General features: G+C 50.4%; 1 protein-coding gene and 1 long non-coding RNA gene across 2 annotated transcripts; one reads left to right on the plus strand and one right to left on the minus strand.

The window, feature by feature from the left end:
* The first annotated feature begins 10,010 nt into the window (after positions 1-10,010).
* LOC124673191 (COBRA-like protein 7) lies at positions 10,011-12,017 on the plus strand. Its single transcript, XM_047209315.1, has one exon. It carries the CDS (start codon positions 10,011-10,013, stop codon positions 12,015-12,017), a length of 2,007 nt encoding a protein of 668 aa, XP_047065271.1.
* A 3,460-nt stretch (positions 12,018-15,477) lies between these two features.
* LOC124679351 lies at positions 15,478-18,291 on the minus strand. The gene is made up of 4 exons (XR_006994942.1): positions 18,145-18,291; positions 17,325-17,529; positions 16,229-16,339; positions 15,478-16,027 (listed from the first exon to the last, which is right to left on the minus strand). It is a non-coding gene; the product is annotated as an uncharacterized LOC124679351 (long non-coding RNA).
* Positions 18,292-26,046: the final 7,755 nt, after the last annotated feature.

The following is a 26,046-nucleotide window of genomic DNA, read 5'->3' on the forward strand; positions in this document are numbered from 1 at the left end:
GAATCATCCACCGCGGATTTCCAGCGCTGTAATCTGCTCTGTTCCAGTCGAAGGGATGCATGAGATGACTCTGCTTCCGCCAACAATATTTCTGCATTGCTAGTTTCCGCCGCCGAGGACCGTCTCCAGAAATTGGAGGTGATGAGGCCTAAGGCCTTGGGGGTGCCCAAATCTCACAGACAGACCCAAAATCCAAATCCAAAGGGGAAAGAAGGGGAGATGAAGAACAAGAGGAACAAAGAGAAGAACAACCCACGCACACAACCCGATACACCAAATTTCATTCTTGTGGCTCGATAAACCACGCCGATAGAATCACACGGGGAGAGACCGCAAGGTAGAATCCCGGTGTGAGAGATCGGTAAGGGAGTTGAACAAAGCTGTGTGAGAGAGAGTGGGATGCACTAGAATCTCACACAAATATTATCCAAATCACATAAGAGGTGGCCTTGAGGAAACATAGGAGATCATCCTAGAGGTTTGTGAGCAAAGCTCCAAAGATAATCCAAGTCTATCTCTAACCCTAATTCGTGGCTGGAGGAGCCCTATATATAGTCCAGATCCGGGGAGGGGTAACTTAGTCATTTGCGAAATAAATACAGCTACATGATTCAAATGGACGGTTTAGATGCAGTTGAATTTGGTGGGGCCGACAGTGCCGGTGGTGTTGGGGCGGCAGTGCCGGCCATGGTAGATGCTGGGCTTCGGAGGCTTCAGGCGGCAGTGCCGGGGTGCCTCGGCCGGCAGTGCCGGGGTGCGCCCAGCGGCAATGCCAGCCTGCAGGGGGCGGCAGTGCCGGTCCTGGGCTGCATGCTCCAGCGGACGTGGTCCTCCTTCCTTGTCCGGCGTTGGGTCGACCTTGACGTACTCCTCTCGAGGCTTGTACCTGATGACACATAGAACATCGGCTTGAGGTAGCATTCCATCTAAAGTAGTGTCGAGGTCGAGTTTCGAGAGGATTGAGTTCACCTTTTCATGTAGAGCTTTCACTTGGGCTCGAGTCATCGGTCCACTTGGAGGAATAGTCGGTCTTGGCGTAGTGTCGTCCTTAGGCGGGGCTACATCAGGAGGCCCTGGTGAAAATGCAAAGTAGGGCCCCAAAATTGGATATGCAGATAGCTAAATAATATTTTATGTTCACTAAAGACATGGAACCTCACTTTAGTTGCCAAAGCATTTCCGTTCTATTCTTCAATATTTTTGGTGGCCTTAGTATCAAAAGCATGCATATCACTCAATTTACAATTCACAAGTGACAAACAGAAGGATAAATAAAAGATATGGAGACTTTGACGTTACATCAGAAGGTTCATATGGGTAACAAAAGTATCAAATTAATACGAAATCTGCAATTGTCACATCAAGCACAATCAATTCAAGCGCTCCAAAATTCAGGATTTATATCTTCTAAGGTTTGTGGAAACGATCGATACAGCTTTGCACATTCAATTCAAGAACAATGTTGAATTGAAACAAGTCAATTACTATGCACATACATAATACGAGTACATTACAGTGTTCAACAATTTTCCTCCTCAAGGACTCTGAACACACAGTACATTTCCTCTTGCATTATCCCGTTCACTTGTCTCATTCGATCGAGAACTAAATTGAATGTGAGAGGAACTAAATCTAGATAGTGCAATAAAAAATAAAAATCTGTTGTGAGCCAGTGTAACTAGAAATATATTCCGTCAACCGTACGCAACAGGAAATATTTCATTTGCAACAGTGTAAATTTCAGTTTTGTACAGCTTATGAAAGTTTAAGTTGTACGGACACTAGCTTGAACCCTGTTGAACATCGAATGGTGTGAGTTCACCCAATCTCTTTGGGGATTATTATCTGCACTAAGTCGAACAAAAACTATAGTACCATTATTGAGGAGTCAAAACAGGTCTAAGGTGCAACCCGCTGATTGGTAGTTCTGGATACTGGTTGGACTCGGATACCAAATTCTCTGTACTTGGTATTTGCTGCGATTTGGTTCCCGTTGTCCTATAAAATCCGAGGCGTGCGTTAGCTCCGTGAAAGAAACTAGGGTAGAGTATTTGGTAGGGTAGAGCCGTGCCTCTCAAGGGCGGCCAGTATCCTTATATATATAGGGTAGAGAGTACATACAGGTTACAACACGTATACAACACATATACCTCTACCACCTATACACGTATACAAGGTAGTTTAACACCCTCCCACAATCTCAGCCACTATAAAGGTTGAGATTGCGTCTACAACGCTGAAACAGCGGTAATGGAAGAGGTTTTGTGAATATGTCAGCTAACTGGTCTTTGGAGGATATGAACCTGATACGGAGCAACTTTTGGGCCACTCTTTCTCGAACAAAATGAAAGTCCACCTCTATATGTTTAGTTCGAGCATGAAACACAGGGTTCGTCGAAAGATAGGTTGCTCCAATATTATCACACCAAAGAATAGGCGGCTGACTCTGGGAAACACCAAGCTCTCCAAGTAACGCCTGGATCCAGATGATTTCAGCTGTTGCATTGGCAACAGCCTTATACTCTGACTCGGTACTGGAGCGTGAAACAGTAGCTTGTTTCCTAGCACTCCAAGCAACAAGATTGCCTCCATAAAATACAGCATAACCCCCGGTTGATCGACGATCATCAGCATTTCCTGCCCAGTCCGCATCGGAAAAGGCTGACAGGAGATCAGGAGAACGAGTAGGTCGTCTCAACAGCAAACCATCAGACAATGTAGACTGAACATATCGCAAAATACGTTTCACTGCTGACCAGTGTGAACTCCGAGGGGCATGTAGATACTGACAAACCTTGTTTACCGAGAAAGAGAGATCAGGACGAGTCATGGTAAGATACTGCAAACCACCAACAATGCTGCGGTAGCGTGTAGACTCATCAGCTGAAAGTGGTGCACCTTCCAAGGAAGACAGCTTTTCAGAGGACACCATTGGCGTAGGGGAAGGGCCGCACTTCAGAAGACCAGCGCGCCGAAGTAACTCTGAGGCATACTTGCGCTGACTCAGAAGAAGACCACCATGTAAAAACTGAACCTCAACGCCAAGGAAGTAACTGAGCTGTCCAAGATCCTTAAGTGCAAAGGAACCACGCAATTGCTTGAATAAGCCGATCAATAGCTCCGAGTAGATGAGCTGACCACAATAATGTCGTCCACATAAACCGAGTAAGTATAGGGTAATATCGGGTCGACGTAGAATAAATAGTGAAGTATCAGCTGTAGAGGACTGAAAACCAAGACCACCAAGAACAGAGCAAAGACGTGCGTGCCATGCCCTGGGCGCTTGCTTAAGACCATATAGGGCCTTGTCAAGTCGACACAAATGCATAGGCTGACTAGTGTCTTCAAAGCCAGGTGGTTGACGCATATAAACTTCCTCTTCAAGGATCCCATGTAAGAATGCATTTTGAATATCCAACTGCCTGAGATACCAACCATGTGTAAGTGCCATAGACAACAATAAGCGAATAGTAGTGGGCTTGACAACTGGACTGAAGGTATCTTCGTAGTCAAGACCATATCGCTGTTTGAACCCCTTAGCAACCAACCGAGCTTTATACCGCTCTATGGACCCATCGGATTTCTGCTTTACTTTAAAAACCCACTTAGAGTCAATAATATTGACCCCTGGAACCGGAGGAACAAGGCGCCATGTTTTATTTTCTTGAAGAGCAGAGAATTCCAATTCCATTGCAGCACGCCAGTGAGGACATGACATAGCCTCTCGATGATCACGGGGTTCATGAAGAGTAAGATCAACTGCGTGAGCCAACCGAACAGCAGACCAAGCAATAGTTCCATCGGTTCTTTGTTTTGGTTGACGAATACCTCGCTGCAAACGAGTAGTAACTCCAGGTGCAGGAACAGAAACGATCGGCAAGTCAGCTTTGTTCAGCGAGGTAGATGGCACTTGATCGACAGGAGGTGTAGATGAATGCATTGCAGGCGAGTCAAGTAACGGCACCGAGCCACCAGATTCTGGGCTGCCAGGCGATGGGCCACGAATGCGTGGCCGGGGAGGCGTAACAAAGCCATCACGCGCTGCAGCGGCTGATGCGTCTGCATGGGGGTGTAGCATTCCAGGCAGATCGACGTGAGGCGTCGACGGAGCGACGTCCGCTGCAGGTACATCTTCGACAGTCTCATCGAGAAGTTCAAGACGAGCGCCACGGTGTTTGCCTGCATCATGGTTAGCCAACAGAGGAGTATGCGACATCATCAAATTGGTCACGTGTAGAAATTTGTGGAGATGAAGTAGGCGAGGTGGAGATGGATGGTAGTTGAGAAAAAGGGAAAACATTCTCGTCAAAGATAACATCACGAGAAATATACATGCGGTTTGTAGGAACATGGAGACACTTGTAACCTTTGTGTATGGAACTATAACCGAGGAAGACACATTTTTTAGACCGAAACTCAAGTTTGTGTTTATTGTATGGACGGAGATGGGGCCAACATGCACAGCCAAAAACCTTAAGAAATGTATAATCAGGTGTTTCTCCTAATAGTCGGTGGAGAGGAGTCTGCATATCAATCACCCTGCTAGGCAAACGATTAATGAGAAAACACGCCGTGGAGAAAGCATCACTCCAAAAGCGGAAAGGAACGGAGGCATGTGCAAGTAGAGTTAGCCCTGTTTCAACAATGTGTCTATGTTTGCGTTCAGCAGTACCATTTTGTTGATGTGTGTGTGGGCATGAAACACGATGAGAGATGCCAATATCATGGAAAAATTTATCAAGGCGATGATATTCACCCCCCCAGTCAGATTGAACATGAATAATCTTTCTACCCAAGAGACGTTCAACATGTTGTTGAAACTGAAGAAATATTTGAAACACATCAGATTTTCGTTTGAGGAGATAAAGCCATGTGAAGCGACTATATCCATCCACAAAACTAACATAATACTCATGACCACTAGCAGATTTCTGGGCAGGACCCCAAACATCAGAAAATATAAACTCAAGTGGTGATGTGAAAACACGGGTAGAAAGAGAAAACGGTAGCTGGTGACTTTTGCCTTGTTGGCAAGCATCACATATTATTACATCTTTATTATTCGACTCTGAAGGAAGTTCACTATGATGTAAGACATGCTGAACAATCTGACTAGGCTGGATGACCTAAACGAGAGTGCCACCGAGAACGGGACACCTTGACACTGCTGAAGACATGCTTGACCGCAGAAATATCTAGATTATAGAGTCCTCCACGGCATCCCCCTCTAAGAAGAACCTCCCTCGTTCTTCGATCCTTAACAAAGAAATACCAAGGGTGAAATTCAAAGAACACATTATTATCAAGGGAGAATTTTTTGACAGATAAAAGATTGCGAGTGACAGATGAAACGTGGAGGATATTTTTTAAGTGTAAAGGATGTGATGATGTACGGAGAGTAGAGTGACCAATGTGAGTAATGCGCATACCTTGCCCATTGGCCGTGTGAACATGATCCTTGCCATGATATTGTTCCTTCACATGGAGCTTGTCAAGTTCATTGGTGAGATGATCAGTCGCACCAGTATCAGCATACCAGCTTGGATCCACAGGGAAGGACGAGGTAGACCCATGATGATGATGCTGCGTGGAGACGGAGAATGCTGAAATCTGCTTCTCCATATATCGGCCATCATTACCCGCGCCAAGAAACTTTTTATCAAACCTCTTGAAGCAACACGATGCGACATGTCCCGGCTTTGAACAGATTTGGCATGTTGGGCGGTTGCTTGCACCGCCACTAGAAGCTCCACGGTACTGATTAGACATAGAATTTGGCGGAGGTGCGGAGTAATTTCCCTTGGACGGGGGATGGTACTGCTGCTGCTGGTTGCCTTTTCCGCCAGAAGACGTCTTGGGACCAGCAAGATTTGCCGACATCTGCAGATCGGCCTGAAGATCAGACTTCCGTTCATCCATGCGCTGTTCAGTAGCGAGCATCTGAGCATAGACGTCACGAAGAGGCATAGGGTTGGTGAGTGCACGGGCTGACACGAGTTGCACTAGCGAATCATAGTCCTGATCAAGTCCGTGCATGAGATAGCCGGTAAACTCCGCAGTGCTGAGAGGCTGCCCAATGGACATCAGTGAATCTGCGAGAGCCTTGACCTCATTATAGTAGACAGAGATCTTCTTATCCTCCTTTTTGCACTTCTGAAGGGCTCCACGGATCTGCATGGAGCGAGATATTGTCTGCGCCGTGAAGCTAGATTCAAGGATTCCCCATGCATCTGCTGCAGAGGTGGAGAACAAGATAATCCCTTGAACATCCTCATGCGATGTAGACATGATCGCAGAGAGTATAGCAGCATCCTGCTGGTGCCAGGCGGTAAACGCCGGGTTGTGTATCACCGGAGGAGCCTTGGCGTCAGTGGCCAGGGCAGGGTTCTCCACCGATTCCGACGGACAGGGGAACGTGCCGTCGACAAATCCGGTGAGGAGATGGCTGCGGAGGACATTAAGGACCTGCGCGCGCCAGTAGAGGTAGTTCCCGCCATTGAGGCGGTTGGTGATGTAGGGGGCGAAGTTGAACGGGCCGGAAGAGCTGCCCGACGATGATCCTCCTCCGCCGCCAAAGTTCAGCAGCGGATCGGAGAGTTTTGGCGCAGAGTCGTTGGAGGACTTGGAGCCCACGGAGGTTACGGAGGACGGCGAGGTGATCGACATGGCGATGCAGCGGAAGAAACGGCGACGAGAAGATCGATCTAGGTCTTAGCCGCCGTGCTCTGATACCATGAAAGAAACTAGGGTAGAGTATTTGGTAGGGTAGAGCCGTGCCTCTCAAGGGCGGCCAGTATCCTTATATATATAGGGTAGAGAGTACATACAGGTTACAACACGTATACAACACATATACCTCTACCACCTATACACGTATACAAGGTAGTTTAACACTCCGTACATTGCAGATCACGGATCGAGGCAAAAATATCCATCTCCGATTGATTGCTGAAAGAGATGTCTAAACGTCAGCTGGAGCAGGGCGAACTCACCTGCGACGGCACCGGCAGCAAAAGGCCGCGAATTACAGGACCGACGAAGAGGAAGCATCTCTACCTGGCGCTGGATGACTGCCGCAACGGCTTCCGCATTCACAAGATCGACGTCTATGCTCTGCAAGACATCGCCGCTGACCTGCCGGAACCGATCGTTGGGTTCCCTGACCCCGCCGTCCTCCGGCTAGCCGCACCCGCACCCCAATGCCATATGAAGTTCATGGCGCTCGGCGGCAAAATCTTCATCGCCACCAACCCGCATTGTGGTCATACGCCAACCCTCGTCTACGACACCGACACGGCGTTGCTCAGCATCGGCCCCCGGCTCCCGTCCTCATTGCTCCCGGGCCTCCTCGACATTGCCGTGGCCGCCGGCGACACCCTCTACGGGCTCTCGTCCATGCACTCGGCCGTGTCGGAGCAGCACCCATTCGAGGCGTTGACGTGGCAGGCGGCACCGGGCACGGGCGACGAGCTGGTGAAGCAGCCCTCATTGAGGCCGAGCATGGACGGCTGGTCCTGGAAGAGCGTGGCGCCACGGCCGCCGTTCGCCAAGGGCGTCCGGATCACCTCACACGCCCTGCATCCCGACGGGCGCACCATCTTCGTGACCGTGCGGCGCGACGCCGACCCGGTTCGCGCCAAGGGCACCTACGGCTTCGACACCGCGCGTCACCATTGGAGGTGGCTCGGGCCATGGGCGCTGCCTTTCCGGGGCCAAGGCCACTACGACGACGAGCTGGGTGCGTGGGTCGGGCTCCGCGACGACGGGTACGTCTGCTCCTGCCAGGTCGCGTCCCCCAACGTCAGGAGGAACGTGGCGCCGGACTGGAACACGGGGAGGAAGAAGCTGTTCGGCAGGGTCTCGGAGAGGCGTACGCCGGCAGGGCCGAGGGCCACGCTCGCGTGCATGGGCGACGGTATGTTTTGCGTCGTGGAGTGCGTGGTTCGCCATGGAGCCGAGGCTGATGGAGCTTTGGGTGACCGTGGTGGTTTCGTGCTCCGTATCTCCACGTTTGGCCTCAAGCACTCTCATAAAGGAGAGCTGCAGATCAAGAGCCATGTCACTATCACTCGTGTAGTTTCTAAGCATGTTTTGTCATTTGAACCTGCCGTATTCTGGATGTAGGTGGGTTACTATGGAGTGTGGCATTTTGTAGCTCGAGCTACATGGAGCCTATTTTTTCCAAAATTCAAAAATAGCATTTCATAGTTTAAAAAAATATGACAATTTTTTTGAGGTAGATAATGCCGTACTCTACCATTGTCAAAAAAAAAAAGCAATACGAAAGACTGAGCATGTTAGGCTGTGCAAAATTCACAAATCCGTCCATCCGAAAAAGTGAACAGTACAGATTTTGAAACCTCCAAAATATAATGTATTTAATTCTGAAATTTCGCACAGTGATAGAATGCATTATTGCCTACCTCAAGATTTTTTCCAGAATTTTTTGAAGCTTTTAAATGTTGAATTCAAATTTTGCAAAAAAAGGGAGCCATGTAGCTCGGGCTACACTTGGAGTTTCCTGGTTACTATGCGCATACACTTGCCGACGATGTAAATTATGACTTGTGGCGCTATATAAAACTTTGGTTCTCTTGGTAATTTTGTGGAGCCAATTTGAAATAAGGTAAACTCATTCGAGAATTTTTGGTTAAAAAGAACCGGCTTCGAGTAAGGTAAACTAAGGACCTATTCGGATCCTCTCTGCTCCTCCACGGTGATCCCAGAATGGACGGAGCTAGTCCTTGGTCCGTACAACATGAATATGGGTCTCGAACGTTTCATAGTTGCCATATTATCTTAAGCTTCTTGGTCCTTAGCAGGTCATCAGGTGAGCCTCCACCTACATCGCACTAGGTACCACACCTTGATCAGCTGTGAACATGTTTTGAAAGAAATTTGTTGCCATATCTCCCATTTCCTCAGGTAAAATATTGACGTGATAGATAAAATGGGATGGAACAAAATGGAGAGAGAAAAGGGTCAATCGACCATAGCCAACAGGAATTTCGAGGAACTCATCCACAGACATGTGTGTAAGCAAAAAATCCATTCTCAAAGCAATATGTTCTATTCTATATATGGAAGAAGCCAAATTTAAAAACAAAAGATAGTTAATAGAGGAAGACCTGACTTCAGTTGGTGAAGGACAATGAAGATGTAACTCTATTGACAAGAGTATACTAATTGGCTACATTGTAGTATGACAAAGAAGACATTTAGCTTGATGAAAGATAATGAAGAAATAGCTAGGATGATAAGGGTAGAGATAGTGCCGGGCTAGGTTTTGCTCTTGCTATTGTTTCATGGTCGATCTTAAACCAATGTGGTTTGTGTGAATAGTACGTTTGCACACACATTTAGATCATAGACATATTTAAATGCCTTGATAAACAAATCTACATAAAAAACTCAACTTAAGAAAATAAAATTTAGGAGACGTGGTTTATATGTTAGAGATGTGTGCACGTTTACTAGGCTTTTTTTTACAATAGGACTGATGGGCCTCCTTCCATCGTCTTTTAGGCTTGAAAAATTCTTGGCACCAACGTCGCCTGGCGCATTTAAATGTATAATCATCACGATATCCAGATGGATAAATCCAACCAATATATGTAAAAATACGTCAGATAGGAGCAGTCCAGTCTTACCGCGTCGAGCAGCCGGCCACATAAAACACATCAGAAAACCAAACTGATCCATATGTCGCCCAGCTGCCGCCCGGCTACTTCGTCACTGAAAATTAAAAAAGTAATGGCCTGCTTCCAAAGAGCAGCAGCTATCTGCATTGCCACGCACCATTTTTTGACTTGACCTCATGAACTAGATTTTGGTTGTGAAATGATCAGAGCGTATTCGTTTGTGTTTGCTTGGATTTATCGATCCGACATAGGTATAGATAGCCTGAGACTCGTTCTTCCAGGCCAGCTGACACGGAATGTGGAGCTTAACTGCACTTGTTCCCCGCCAAGAATTTTGAGCAGTGCGGCAGAATCCTCGACTTAGAAGCCATGTACGCCGCCACCAATCGGATCCCCTTCCCTCGCCTCGCCGTCCTTCTCCTGCTGGTCGCGATCGCGGCGGCACAGCCGTCGCCAGTGGCACCACCGCCCGACGACGCGGGCTGCAACGGCGTCCTCCTCACCTACACCTTCGAGGGCCGCGAGAGGATCAGGCCGTTCCTCGACCCGGCCACGGAGGCGGCCTCGCAGCCCTACTCCTTCCGCGCCAACGCCACCGTGCTCAACTCCGGCGTCCGGACGCTCCCGTCCTGGGCGCTGCTGCTCACCTTCATCCACGGCGAGATCCTCGTTGGTGTGGATGGCGCCGTGCTCACCTCCGGCGCCGACCTGCCGTACAACACCACTGCGGCGCCCACAACGACGACGTCCTTCTCCGGGTACCCGCAGACGGACCTCCTCACGCCGATCGCCACCGCTGGCGACCTGTCCAAGATACAGGCGACGGTGAGGCTCTATGGCACGCTCTTTGCCGGGCCGGAGCCGCTCGTGCCGCTCCCGTCCGCGCTCTCCCTCGCCGACCCGGCGTACAACTGCTCACCGCTCGCCCCCGCACCAACGACGACCCGCTCTACGTGCTGCGTGCTCAAGTCCCCAGATCAACTCGCGGCCGAGGCGCCGGCCGGGAGCGCTGCCGCATCCTACCTCCCGCGCGTGGCGGGCGACCTGGTGATCACCTACGACGTGCTCCAGGCGCACGAGAGCACGTACCTGGCGCTGGTCACCCTCGAGAACGACGCGCCGATGGGCCGCCTCGACGGGTGGGAGCTGTCGTGGGAGTGGCAGCGCGGCGAGTTCGTCAACACCATGAGAGGCGCCTACCCGAGGAAGGTGGACGCGAGCGAGTGCCTCTTCGGGCCGCAGGGACAGTACTACAAGGACATCGACTTCTCCAAGGTGCTCAACTGCGAGCGCCGCCCCGCGGTGTTCGACCTGCCGCCGGAGCGCCGGCAAGACGCGTCCATGGGACAGATCGAGCACTGCTGTAGGAACGGGACATTGCTTCCCAAGTCCATGGGGGACGGCACGCAGTCCGTGTCGGCGTTCCAGATGGAGGTGTACAAGATGCCGCCGGACGTGAACCGGACCAGCAGGCTCCATGCTCCGGCCAACTTCAGGGTCACCGGCGCGTCGACGCTGAACCCGGAGTACGCGTGCGGGCAGCCCCTGCCGGTGAGCCCCTCGGAATTCCCGGATCCGAGCGGGCTCGACTCCACCACGCTCGCCGTCGCCTCGTGGCAGGTGTCGTGCAACATCACCATGGACGACACCACCAAACCGTCCAAGCCGCCGCAGTGTTGCGTGTCCTTCTCCTCGTTCAACGACGAGTCGGTGGTCCCCTGCACCACCTGCGCGTGCGGGTGCCCGGCGCCGGCGCCGAGGACCTGCAGCGCGACGGCCCCGGCCATGCTCCTGCCGCCGTACGCGCTGCTGATGCCGTTCGAGAGGCGGGACAAGGAGGCGCTCAAGTGGGCGCACGACAATGAGCTGGGCGCGCCGCCGGACCCGCTGCCCTGCGGCGACATGTGCGGCGTCAGCGTGAACTGGCACCTCGCCACGGACGCCGCCGGCGGGTGGAGCGCGCGGATCACGCTCTTCAACTGGGAGGACTCGGACATGCGGGACTGGTTCGCCTCCGTGGTCCTGGACGACAAGGTCTACGGCGGGTTCGAGCAGGCCTACTCCTTCAACGCCACCGCCGCCGGGGACGGCACCATCTTCATGCGCGGCAGGGAAGGCTTCGACGACCTCATCAGGGAGAGCAACATGAGCGGCGTCGACTACCCCGTGCCCGGAAAGCAGCAGTCCGTGCTCTCCTTCACCAAGAAGACGTCACCTGCCGACGTCGACGTGCTTCGCCGCGACGGGTTCCCCACCAAGGTGTTCTTCAACGGGGAGGAGTGTGCGATGCCGCAGAGGATTCCGAGTCACGGGGTTGGCGTTCACGCTAGCCGTGGTGCTCTCCTCCTCTTGCTACTGTTTTCCTTGGTGTTGTGAGCTCAACCATTGATGTCTGAATTTGTATTTTCAAGCAATTTTTCATCTGAATTATATATATATATATATATATATATATATATATATATATATATATATATATATATATATATATATATAACTCCTGGAATAGGAGAGGTACTTGCCATTCACAGAGCACTGACTTAGTCATACGAAGAAGAGCACATGTTTTCAGCTTCGTCGCCGAGAACAAGTGAACTCGACTTTTTGAAACAAGAACACAGCCAACACGTACCGGGTATTCCAGCTCAAGATTTCCCTACTACAAAATTATAATCTCTTAAGAAAAACATTATCAAAAAATAGGAGTATACTACTTATTAAACCTCACCTTCTTTGGAGTCACCTCTTAAGAGGTAGGACCACAAAACTTGTCGCCCCTGACTTTCTCCTTTTTGAGTTCCACTTGTCGATCTTCGGATTCATCTGCTCGCAGAACTTTTCTTCTCGACCATCAATATACATCTCTTCAAGAGCCATGGCATTCTCAGCAAAGAATTTGATAAGCTTAACACCAAGACAATTCGACTTCTCTAGCTGGAACTGCAAGCCCACTCTCCTGAGGGAGCTCTGCAAGCATTGGAACAAGTGGCATGGAGCCAAGGCAGCGATCTGAATTTCCTTTTGAGGAATTCTTGTGTCCGGTTCCACAATTTTATTCGAGGCGTTCTCTGGAGTGAGGTTGATCCGGAGGGCAGAGAGCACGGGACAGCAGCGAAGCAGGTTCAAAATCGTCACTGCGGGAGTCTTGCCTTTGGTCAAGTTTACTCCTTGAATCTCGAGACGCTGGAGGCGACGAAATGTGGGCAGGAGCTCGACCCGCCTTGCCTCGTTGAGGACGGCGATATCCTCTAGGTGGTTCACCCTCAACCTCATCTCCTTGGCGCTGGTGAAGCTGCGAGCGAATTGCCAGAAGGTTACAATGTCATTGTCTGCAGTATCCTTGTTACCGTAGTTGCCATGCCCGGAAAGATCGAGATCCACTTGTTCCAGCTCCGGCGGCCATGGACTGAATGAGAGCGAGCGGAGGGGGCCCTTGTACATGAAGCTTCGCAGCCTTGGCGCGACAATGTCCACGTCATCGACATCAACTGTCTTTTTATAGTAGTAGCCTGGTTTGTCTATCATCCACGTGCAACTGTTGAGCCCAAGCATGGTGGCCGCGGGGCATCGAAGCTGCCGGCGGGTTGTGGCTTCTTTGGCTTCATCCTGATCTGTTGCGTCTATGTTGACGGACTCGAGGCGGACGACGAGCAGCGCCGGCGCGGCGTCGATGACGCGTTGGAGAGAGCATAGGTGCTGATCGCAGTGGCTCAAGCGTATGGAGGACAGCCGCGGGGCGGCAGCCTCCCTCCGGCAGCAGAGTAGTAGCCCCTTGCAGTTGGCGAGGTCGAGGACCCGTAGTGTCTTGAATGGCAGGGAGTGGAGGGTGACAGTGTAGAGCCTCTCGGATCCCTTATTGCCGAAGATGTGGTGTTCGTTCCAATCTCTGGCGACGAGCCGGAGCTCCTCCACGCGGCGCGCCGCCCGGTGGGAAAGCACGACGCCGACCAAGCCTGTGTAGCGCGAGACGACCTTGTCCTTATCGCGGCGCCAAGACCACACGGGATCGTCGGCCGATTCGTTGAGGTCGGAGTCGAGGCGCAGGGTGAGCGTCGTGACGGGGACGGCGGCGGCGTCGAGCGCCCCCGCGGCCGCTGATACGAAGGCGTCGCGCGTGGAGAAAAATCGGGCGCTGTCGTCGTGGCGGTCACCGTCGTAGTAGTAGTAGTTGTGGACGCCCGTCTCGAGGTTTACGGCGCCTGAGGAAAGCCAGAGCGGCGCGCGCCATCGCCGCGAGAGCGCGGTCGTTGAGGCGGCCTCCTTGAGCGGGGCGAAGTGGAGGACGCGGCGGAGGAGGTCGTTGGGGAGCTCGGACAGCCGGTCTTGGCCACCGGCCATCGTACGTAAGGTCTGCGGCGGCGCGAGGTAGGATGCGATGCGATCGTGACACACAACACAAGGTTATGTTATGTGATCCTACATGTTATATTAGCTGGGCTGGGCTGGGCTTCAGGTTCAGGGACTGCGTAACCGCGTAGTAATCGATCAGATTTGAATCCGGCTCGATTCCTAGTACAAACTAGCAAAGGTGCACGTGCAATACACATCTCTAACATGGACTTTACTACGTAGCGGCGCCGCATAACTGTGAATCGGTGCGGCGGCTCCTATCAACGTCCCGAGTGATTCCGCACAAAAGGACGCAAGACAGCCGTGAAACGCGCTGCCCTCTAAACACTTTGGATGTCAGACAACGCCAAAGTTGTCTCATGCTGCTGTCCACGAATTTCATTGTCTGACATTTTCTAGAACCATTTACTACATGGCTCTGCCAGGTTTACATGGAACGATGTATAACCACACACACTCTCCTCTGTATAATTGCCTGATTAATTCGACATAGCTGCCAGGTTTACAAGTAGACCTCGTGTATATAGGCCTCGTGTTACTGATGGACTACCATGTTATAGTTCACTGCTGCCAGATTAATTATCCCTAATTACCAGATTTAACTATTAAATAATGATCATATTAATTGGATCCTAAATTGCCGGATTAATTACAAATAGCTACAGTACCAAGTTTCTGTTTGACTAATTGCCAGATTAAATTATTTCCAACGTAATTAGTGCCTCCGCTTCTCCCCAGCTCCTCTGGTTCACGGAAACACACCCTTGTATGGTGTTGCAAAGGCACACAAGGCCATTGAGGAGAGGAGAAAAGAGATGGCCATGGAGAAGACCAGAGAAGCCGGTGGGCGTCTCCTCCTTGCAGGACTGGCTTCATGCGATCTCGGCGCGAAGCTCCCCGCACAGCGCCGACGTTCCTCCTCCTCTTGAGTCTACGGCGCCGTGTTCCTCCACCTCCCGGGCGTAGCTCCTCCCCGCGGAGGTGCTTGGTGGCGGCGACCACTCGCGGCGGCGGCCTCGGCGGCGGCGACCTCCTCCGGCGGCGGCCTCTCCGCGGAGGTGCTCGGCGGCGGCAACCTCCTCCGGTGGCGGCCTCCCCGCGGAGGTGCTCGGCGGCGGCAACCTCCTCCGGCGGCGGGTGGCCTCCCCGCGGTGGTGCTCGGTTGCGGTGACATCTCCGGCGGCGGCATCCTGTGTTGCTCCCCATGGTTGTGTGAGAAAGAGATTAGGGATTGCGTGTGTGGCCACGAAGCTTACGGGGAAGAGATAAAATGACCGGATAAGGTGCGCGCTAGTCAGCTCTCGTGCCTATATAGGCGCGATGCGTTTCACCAATCGTGAGGCACCGCCGCACACGGGAGGGAATCGTGCGGTGCTTCCCTGTAGATTTTCCCCTCTAACATACTCCCTCCGTGCAGAAATATAAGACGTTGGGGGGGATTTTCCGACCAGGTGAAAAGCGTTAAAAAGACGGTCCTACCCTTGTTTGGAAATTACAATCAGATCGCGATCTGCGCGATCTCTTCCTTGCCCAGGTCCTCGTCCGACCCGCATCTCGACGATGATCCCTCGCCTAGGAGCCGCTTCTCCTCCGCCCGAGCAACCATCAGAAGCTCCACCTCCGGCCTTCTCCTCCGCCCAGCGACTCCACCTCGGGCCTCCAGCTACTTTTCCTCCGCCCAACGAGTCCCAGGTCCGATCGATCCCGGAAGCCGGCCGCCGGCCCCTTAGGTAGAAGCTCGTCGCCCCTCGTCCAAGGCTTCGCCAGGAGACGTCGGGGCCAGAGGTGGATCAGAGCGCGCACTACCTCCTCATGCGCTGCCTCCTCCACCGACCAAGGATCAGAGCGCGCACTACCTCCTCATGCTCTGCCTCCTCCACCGACCATCTGGTTGCGCTGCCCAGCTCGCCGGCAGCTCCAGGTCCACGCGCGCCCAGCACCCACCCAACAGATTACCATGGTTCTTCCAGACCTCAACTTCTCTCCACCTGAAGAGGAAGGAATCATCCTCGAAGAGGAAGGCAACATGCCTGAAGCTGAAGAGGAAGGCAACATATCAAGTCAAAATCACATTACTATCAAATATGGTCAATTAATTCAGTATTGCACTGAAACTTGCTCCAGCCCTAGCAAAATTAGTGTCATTTGTTCTTAATAGCAAAACAAGTGTTGGAGTATATTTTTGCAAACAATACAAGTGCTGTAGAAATCAGCATATATAAGCGAGGCACAATTACCTATTGGTCATCGTCATTTTTGGCTTATGTTATTCCTCAGCCCACTCACCATCAATGAACTGCCCTTTGACAAACAACAACTAATGTTGGTTCCATGATACTCCATGATATCTGCAAGTACATGATGATACTCAATGAGTATTTTACTGTAACAATAATCATAGCACAAATATCTGTATTCAAAGCAACCACTTTCCCTTCCCCAAAATAATTTTTAGTAGGACAAGCAACTAAGATCATGAGTGGGATGTTCTTTTGCAGTAGGACAAGCGATTAAGAACATTGATAGTGAGAAATGTCAGGTTAAAATTCAGTTGAGTTAGGAGTTAATGTTACAAGTGCAAGAAAATGTTACAAATGTTCTCAGGTGTGGGGTGTTCTTCTGCAGAAAAGAAAGTCTGACTACTGAGGAATGCCCATCAAAGAAAGAAAAAGAAACAGATTAACTATATGCAAGGAATTGGGGGTGCAGGGAAAACTGTTTATACTTCCAAGTTCCAAGCTGCTAGTACTGGCTACCAGTGTTGCTTTAAGTAAGAGAAGAAGGAAGATGACCAAGGTAGCTCCAAAAGGTGGTTCAGGATTAAGCGGGAAGCAAGCGTCTTGGCAAGTGGTCATTCTTCGCTTTCAAAGTATTAACTATCCCAAAATATTAACTGTCAAAGTCAATGTACTGTCCCAAAATACTAAGCTATGGAGCTGATGTTGTTTTGTTATGTGTTATTGTTACACCAACTACTGCTACTGTATTGTTGTTGTTATAATGATCTAATATGGGAGAAACATATTATGCATGAGATCATACACTTGTACACTTGAAAATGGAGAAAGTAAAACACCTATTATGAGAGCAAACTGCATGTATTTTTCCAACCTTGACTGCATGTATTTAAACTAAGTTGCTAACTAAAGTATTCGTCCATAGTCTTTAACAGCTTCCTTCAGTGAATTAGGCAGATTTAGTATACCAACTAGTTCTACACGGAACTAGCACTAGTTCTACATCTACCAAGCTCCAGCACCATACCGCTGCTCTGTCCATCGACGATTTGACAGCAATTAACAGGAAAAAAGTTTGCAGAGAAAGGGTTGTCACCTCTGAAGAAGATCTCGATAGGTGCATCATCTAGGTCGCCAAGTGACAATATTATTACACCTTTCTCCTCTTGTTGTAGCTCGCTAAATCCAACTCCCATAAATAAGTTTGCTCCTTGGTCACCTAGAAATGAAATACCCTCGCTAGTAATGCAGTCCTTCAGCTCAAATGCCCTGTACCCAGTCACCAATTGAAACTCCTTGCTCTGCAATCACGGAAAAGAAAAAAAATAAGTTTCAATTTCAAAGCAGATAGTGCAGAAGCAACACTTTGGATAGCATGGAACTGTCTCATACACCCAAGGGTTGGAGTCAGGATTGAGGGTCAGACGTGCAAGAAACAGCAAACAATTAAGCACATACTACTTCATCTATGCATACAAGTATTCATTGAGCTGAAGAAAATATCCATGTATGCATGCTTGCTTTTCCTACTGTCTACACAAATATGCCAACTGCTTGGACAAGGAAACGATTTTAAGCAAGAAATTGTGCAAGATTGAGCTGTTTATCGGTCCACACACCGAGTTCATTGTACCTGACGAAAAGAGCAATCAAGCATGTCTAGAATAACTGCAGAGAACAACACGTATATGAACAAAAAAAATCCTAAATGGCTAACTGCATTGAGGTCAGCTAGTGGTATTTTTTTCATGCTACGGGCAGCAATGAGCAGATCATTGTGCTTATGAGCGGAGAACAACAACTGCAACTGACATTTGTTTCTTTGTATTCGTGACCATTCCCATCGTGGGCCGAGCAGCAATGTCTTGAGCAGTGCAGCCATGGGAGACGAATAGATGGAGGAGGATGGGACTGACCTAGGTTGTGGGAAGCAGCAAGCAGCCTTGACGAGCTTGAGTGTGTCCTCCTGGTGGCTCCCCTTCTGCATCTTGCCGCAGTTGAGGTAGGCGCTGACCCGACTGAACCGCGACGGTCGCCGAACCAGACACCACGTTTCCCAGCTACGACGGGCGTGAGCAGGTGATTGCAAGCGGCCGCAGTCGCCGGATCGAGGGTCCCAGCCGCCCGCCACGGTCGCTGGGGACAGGGGCGGCCTCAACAGCCCACCTTGGAGCAAGTGTCGCGGTCAGCAGCCATGGACCAAGCGGGGGGAAAAGGTGCTTGCTTCGACATGCTCGTCCTTTGCATCCCAACTACACCGATTACCTTCTCCTTCGCCTCCGGCCACCTTCCCCTTCGTTGTCGATGGATCCAGCCCCACTGACGACGAATCGAGCACCGCCGCTCACGGATCTTGGGACACCGACTGGAAAAACTGGTATTGTCCGTCGCCTAGAGAGATTTTGCGAATTTGGGCTGGCAGGAGGCAGCTGGGGATTGAGCGAGGCGGCAAGGGGTTGGGGATAGGGCGCCTCGTCTGGGGAGCCAGGTGCCGGCGTTGTGGGGTTGGTGGGGAGAAGGAGCAGGCGGCGGAGCGCGCCGTCGGTGGAGCGGGTGGAGGAGCGACTGCGTGACGACTGACGCGAGTGGAGTGTGTGAGGTGGGAGGGTAAACTTGGAAACTCGAAAAATTTCTATGCCTAAACTTTTTTGGCCGTGAAACTCCCAACGTCTTATCTATACCTAATAATAAAGGAGCTAAGGTTTCTGCCAAAAAGTTTCGTCAACGCTTTTTTTTAGACCGTTTTGCCCTCCCACCAAAACGCGTAATACACACATGCCACCGTACCGGTTTGTTATATTTTCGGCCGCTGCTTTCCCCTGCCGCCCTGCGCGGCCGACGGCTTCGGTTATGTCGTGATCCTCATGGACTCCGGTCCAGACCCGTAGTCCTCCCTCTAACGCACGCCACCCATCCTCTACTAATATTCAACTCCCATCGATCGATCTATCCCTCCGTTCCACTTCTTCCGTTCTTCCTTCACCTTCAAGATCCAGGCGTTCAAGCATCGGGTACGATAGAGCTCGATCCAAGTATGCCGATTGGAAGCTGTCGAGGCGTGGTGATGGAGTTGTCCAACGGTGGAGATCGGCCGGCGCCGTGTGCATGTTCCAGGGATGCTCCGTTTGGCGTTCTCGGTCGGAATCCGGTGGGTCATGGCGAGGAATCGAAACGGGCAAGGTAGAGAGGGCTCGGCCGCGAGGAATTGTTTCGGAGCGGCGAGTGCTCGCCGGAATTTGCCGCCGGAGGTGATGTTCATCGGAGGAGAGAGAAGGACGATCTGCGTGCCGGTCAAAGAAGTTATAGAATCGGAGTGGACCCACGGGTAGCGGTTCATGAAGGCTATCGGCTTGCGCTCGGCTCTTCGAATCGGTTGAGATACTTATTGGCAGGAAGTTAATGTTGGTGCAAACGGCTGAATTCGTTCCCGGAGTTCTTGCTCCTGAAAGATCTAGCCCACCATGCAAGATTTGCTTTAAAACAAAAATGCATCACAATGGGAATTGCATCACGAGTTGGCCTTGAGCCGCGGACCACATGGATTGCACCACGCTAATCGATCGAACTTGCAACCAAGCGGAAATCTCCTGGAGCAACATAGTCCGTCGCCATGTCCTCAACTCGATGGATTTGACACTAGAGCCGCTTTATTATCGGTAAATAATGGTTCGCGTATCTTCTCCTTCAAATCAGGTTTGGCCATCCGCGACCATGGCCGCAGGCCATGGAGGGCAAGCTGCGTCTGCTCGGAACGGGCGGCTTCCGCTGCAGGGATGCTACCGTTAAGCCGCGGAGGAAGGGACGGCAGGTCTTGGTCCTCCGGACTGTAGGGGAAAACGAGCCCGGTCTGCTCACCTACGGTCTTACCCCTTTTTTTCTTCTCACGGGAATTCTCCACCCCGTATCCTCGACTGAGGAGGGCCGCCTCCCGGCCGACGTGCGTCCGACGGTCCGACCCGTGTCGCGGCTCCCGTCCACCAAGCTGCCGCACTAGGCGCCGGCTTCACGCTCGACGAATTTTTGCCCCTATCATCTCCTCCCTCGATGTGGCGTTCAAGTGCCCCTGTCCAGGAGAGGGAGAGAGGGGGCAGCTGTCGGCTTGGTAATGGAGAGAGGTTGGGCGTGTCGCAAGGCAAGGCAAAGAGGAGGGGTATGTATTTTCTAGGTTCTAGCTTGTCTAGAGATGAGTGAAAGGTCACCGGCCGGGGACGGATGCCTCCGTTGGTGGCGATTTGGGGGAGAAATTTGGGGAGGAAGAAGAGACTCTTGCTATTGTTCTATTGCTTCGGCAGATTTGAGAGAAATTTTAAGAGAAAATAAGACACGGATCGACGGATGGTTATTCACGATAGGCTAAATTTTACATACTAGATGTGATCCTCCTTGGTGAATTTATTACCACTCACCGATTCAAGGGAGCTATTTCAAGTTTCAGAAGATTAATGGATTTTTCACAATATTTTCATGAAGTATATAATGATTCATTTCCCTTAGTAAATGATTTAGAAGAAAACACCATTAAAATACTTCCTCACAAGTCAAATAATTTTCACAATTGGATGAGATAAACATTTAATTGACATGTGAGTCAAAATGCAAAGAAAAGAAAATTTAATGTCAAGAACATGTGAGCAGAGTCGAGCAACCACCAATGTGCTAGCCTCCGTGCTCTTTCCGTGGCTTGGAGGGAGCTACTCATATGACCACAGCCAAGGCCGCTATTGCTGGTGAATACATCGTCATTGTCATGTTGTAATTGTGCATGAGATAAGTGATATAGAGTAGATAATTTTTCCTTCAAATACTCATAATAAAATATTACCCGGTGCAACGCACGGGCACTTTTGCTAGTATTAAAAAACGGAGGGAGTATAAACCACGTCTCCTAAATTTTATATCTTTAGTTGAGTTTTTTATGTAGATTTTTTTATCAAGGCATTTAAATAAATATGTCTATGATCTAAATGTGTGTGCAAATGTAAACGACATTGGTTTTTTTTTCTTCGAAAATGGGCACTTTATTACTTAACGTAATGAACCCGGCCTCTGCATAGCTAGGATGCACACAGCCGCACAAATATCTGTTACAAAACCATAGTGATGTTCGAAAAAGACAACAAAGTTCAACGAAGATAAAAGACTAGCTAGGTGGATCCAGCCGAAGGTCACGCTGCCATCCATGTTGGAAAAAAATATCCCTCGCCGCGTCCTCCAACCGTGAAGATACCTCTGTAAAGAGGTCTCGATGCTCTACCCGCTGCAAAGGCACCCAAGAACGGAGTATAGCTGTGCACCGGTAAATGACCTGCAGAAAAGTGGAAGAAATATTATTGAAAATCTTGTCATTTCTACATAGCCACAGCGACCAAATAATTGCAATCGCTCGCATCCTAATAAGACGCTTAAACCTTACATCCACACCATTGAGCCAGTTGCCAAATATATTGACAACACTACGGGGTGGGTATAAGGTAGATCATATTTGAACGGCTGACCATATAGACCTAGCAAACTTACATTGAAAGAATAAGTGTTTGATAGACTCATCATGATGACAGAATACACACTTTTTTACTTCCATGCCAGTTGCGTTTGGCAAGATTATCTTTAGTGAGAATGACCCCGCGACGAAGATACCATGCAAAGACTTTTGTTTTTAGTGGTATCTTCATCTTCCAATTTTTTGAATTATTATCGACCGGAATATCAGGCTGAATAAGAGCATTGTACATGGATGCTACTGAGAATGAACCATTCCGGGTAAGATTCGATCGAAACACATCCACTCCCTGCGTCAATTGAACTAACTCAAGACGATGTAACAATTCCTGCCATGAGGTTTGTCTGGGACCGATGAGACTTCTTCTAAACGTCACATTTGGTGGGGAAGTTTCCATCACCTTAGCGATAGTATCGCTTTTGTACCGCACGATATTATACAATGTCGGATATTATTCTCGGAGCGTGGTATTACCTAACCATTTATCCTCCCAGAAACGAATTTCCGATCCATCCTTGATAGAGAAAGATCCATATGGAAAGAAATATTTCTTTGTGTCCATAAGACCAGCCCAAAAATGTGAATCTCCTGGTTTCCAAAGAACCTGGGATAGAGCTTTTGAGCCAATATATTTTCTCTTGAGAAGTGTTTGCCAAATACCCTCTTCGGTAAGTAGTTTGGATAACCATTTACCGAGAAGAGCTGTATTCTTGATCTGGAGGTCCTGTATACCAAGTCCTCCATGATCTTTAGGTCGACAAAGAACACTCCACTTAGCCAGTCGATATTTACGCTTCTCACTATCCCCTTGCCAGAAGAATCTTGATCGAAAATAATTCAATCTTTTTAAGACTCCTCTAGGAAGTTGGAAGAAAGATATCATATATAGTACCATATTACTGATGGTTTAAATCCATGAATCAACAAAAGAAGAACAAAATGAACAATGGCATATGCAAAAGCTATTTTCCTATCAAGTACAAAGACACATGAATTTGTGAAAGCTTGAAGAGATATGTATATAGAAATTTATGAGATAGCTCACCTAGCAAGTGGAAGAGAAAATAAAGGAGATATACATCCGTTGATTCATACATGCCCTACAGGAAGGGAAAATACATCACCGACAGCTCTAATCGGACACGTTCCTCACACTACCACTCTCTCCTCCTCTCTGGTCATCTAGCAGCGTCAAGGGTGTCCCCCATCCAGTCCTCCGATGTTTCCAGCCGCGGGCGCTACCTCCCCGCAGCAAGCGCGAGGAACACGGTCGTTCCAGCCTCCCCGCCACCGCCGCGAGTTTCGGTTCCTCCCCTGCCTCTCCGTCGCTTCCGGCATTTCCTACCGCCGACGGAGGCGGAGACGTGGACCTCTTATCTACCCGATCCGCGGCCGTGGTCACCGCGTGCGCGTTGGAGGGCTCCACAGCGCAGGACCTCCTCCTCCCGCCAACAAGCCTTTCAATCGGAGCAAGCGCCGAGGGACGCTGGTGAGGAAGCTCCGCTCTGGTCGGTTTGCCGTTTCGCGAGCCTCCGGGAGTGGATGGTAAACACCCCTACCCATGTCGCCCGGCATGACCGCAGTGCTGCCAGAAAAGCCTGCCCGACAGATCGTTCGCATCCTACCGTTTCCACGCTTCTCCAAGGCGTCACATGTCCACAAGGTTCATCAGCTCTCTCTCTCTAGCATCATCTTCCGAAAGCCTGGATAACCTCGATCGGTGCTTCCCTACGCCTTGACTGCTTCGGAAGGCGCTTCCTTGTGAACCCCTTCGTCGTTCGCTAGATTGTTCTGCGGCGAATAGACGTTTCTCGAGGGTGGCCTGCTCTTTTGATAGACGCTCCCGGTTTTTCTCCAATATAGAGCGATAGGCATTGAGGGTTCCAACCGAAGTTCCAGCAGGGAGTGCTGTGTTATTAAGCACGGCTCCTCTGGCTGTTGCCCACTATTCCTCCGCGATGGTGTAATCGTTGTTGTTGTTACTGGCTCTGTTTTCAAAACTTAGCCGTCTGCTGGAGCGGGGGGGGGGTGTGATCTCCGTCTCCCTATTCCTTGCGTTTCCGATGTTATTGGCGGCATAAACTTGGTGGTGCGCCGCTTTCCAGTGACCCCCTTGACGACGCTGCCGACACTGTCCTCTCCCGATGAATACTGGGCGCTGCAGATGAACGGTGTGTCGCTCGATCCCAATCCGTGTCTGGTGTCGCAGTTCAAGCAGTAGTAAGAGGTCATCTCTGAAGATACGGGATTATCGGATCCAACTGACATTGAAGACGTCGACCGAGGGGTTGAGGGTGAGGCTGAGTTCGTCGAGTCTGTCAGGCCAGCCGAAAGGTCGACTGATGATGACAGGCTTGGCCCTGCGGCCGGTGGTGGTGATTTCCTTGTTGACCTGGGGGCGTATGGTTCTAGCAGTCAAAGGACTCCTTCCGCGTTGACGTTGTAGTGGACGCTGTCGAACGTCATCTCCATGTTTCCTTGCAGATCTGAGAAAGCCGAGCGTGAATAGTCGCTGTGCGGGGTGAACTCGTAGGAGCCGAATCGAATCAGGCTTCCTAAACTTGGCGATGATGACGATGACGGTGTCGACGAAGCTGCCGACGACATGACTGGATCTGCCGATGACGGATCTTGTGCCGACAGGGTTCCCACAGACGGCGCCAATTGTCGAGGGTACTCCTCGGCAATGCCCTCCGATTGGGGCTTAGGGTTGATGAAATCCTGTAGGCTGACACGAGACATCGGTAAACAGACAAGCGGGGAGAGCGATTTACCCAGGTTCGGGGCCCTCTATGAGGTAAAACCCTTACGTCCTGCCTGTCTGATCTTGATTATGAGAATATTGGGTTACAATGAGGTGCCGAAGGTTTCGGCTGTAATCTCGTCGAGAGGCTAAGTGCTACGGTGACCTAGCTCTAGACTTCTGGTGGCTAAAGTTGCTATGATTGATTCTGTGTCCCCCGACAGCCCCTCTCCTGGCCTTTATATAGGAGGCTAGGTCTCAAGATATCTGTCTAGGTACGATTAGGTTTACAAAAGACCTAGCTCTAAACTTTCCTTGTTCAGCTCCTCTCTTGCCTTGTTCTTCAAGGGATCTTCTCCTCCACCGTCCTAGTGGCCCGCCTCGCCATCGGGTATCATCATGGGCCTCCAGTTGGGTCGCACAGGATAGGGCAATGTCAGTTACCCGAAGGATAATGCCCACGTCATCATCTGATCCAAATTAACTGTTATAGATTTAGACAAAATGTTCCTTCAATTTTTCTAGGTTCAACGAACCTGCTACCGTACCACAACTAATTTGGATCAGGTAGTATATGATTGGTACAATTTCCGTTGATTTACCATGGCCATTGTCTTTTCTAATCATTCTATACCTAATAATAAAGGAGCTAAGGTTTCTGCCAAAAAGTTTCGTCAACGCTTTTTTTTAGACCGTTTTGCTCTCCCACCAAAACGCGTAATACACACATGCCACCGTACCGGTTTGTTATATTTTCGGCCGCTGCTTTCCCCTGCCGCCCTGCGCGGCCGACGGCTCGGTTATGTCGTGATCCTCATGGACTCCAGTCCGACCCAGAGTCCTCCCCTCTAACGCACGCCACCCATCCTCTACTAATATTCAACTCCCATCGATCGATCTATCCCTCCGTTCCACTTCTTCCGTTCTTCCTTCACCTTCAAGATCCAGGCGTTCAAGCATCGGGTACGATAGAGCTCGATCCAAGTATGCCGATTGGAAGCTGTCGAGGCGTGGTGATGGAGTTGTCCAACGGTGGAGATCGGCCGGCGCCGTGTGCATGTTCCAGGGATGCTCCGTTTGGCGTTCTCGGTCGGAATCCGGTGGGTCATGGCAGGGAATCGAAACGGGCAAGGTAGAGAGGGCCTGGCCGCGAGGAATTGTTTCGGAGCGGCGGCTGCTCGCCGGAATTTGCCGCCGGAGGTGATGTTCATCGGAGGAGAGAGAAGGACAGTCTGCGTGCCAGTCCAAAGAAGTTATAGAATCAGAGTGGACCCACAGGTAGCAGTTCATGAAGGCTATCGGCTTGCGCTCGGCTCCTGAATCGGTTGAGATACTTATTGGCCGGAAGTTAATGTTGGTGCAAACGGCTGAATTCGTTCCAGAGTTCTTGCTCCTGAAAGATCTAGCCCACCATGCAAGATTTGCTTTAAAACAAAAATGCATCACAATGGGAATTGCATCACAGTTGGCCTTGAGCCGCAGACCACATGGATTGCACCACGCTAATCGATCGAACTTGCAACCAAGCGGAAATCTCCTGGAGCAACATAGTCTGTCGCCATGTCCTCAACTCTG

This window comes from Lolium rigidum, chromosome 7 (assembly GCF_022539505.1).
Source record: "Lolium rigidum isolate FL_2022 chromosome 7, APGP_CSIRO_Lrig_0.1, whole genome shotgun sequence".
Lineage (NCBI taxonomy): Eukaryota > Viridiplantae > Streptophyta > Magnoliopsida > Poales > Poaceae > Lolium > Lolium rigidum.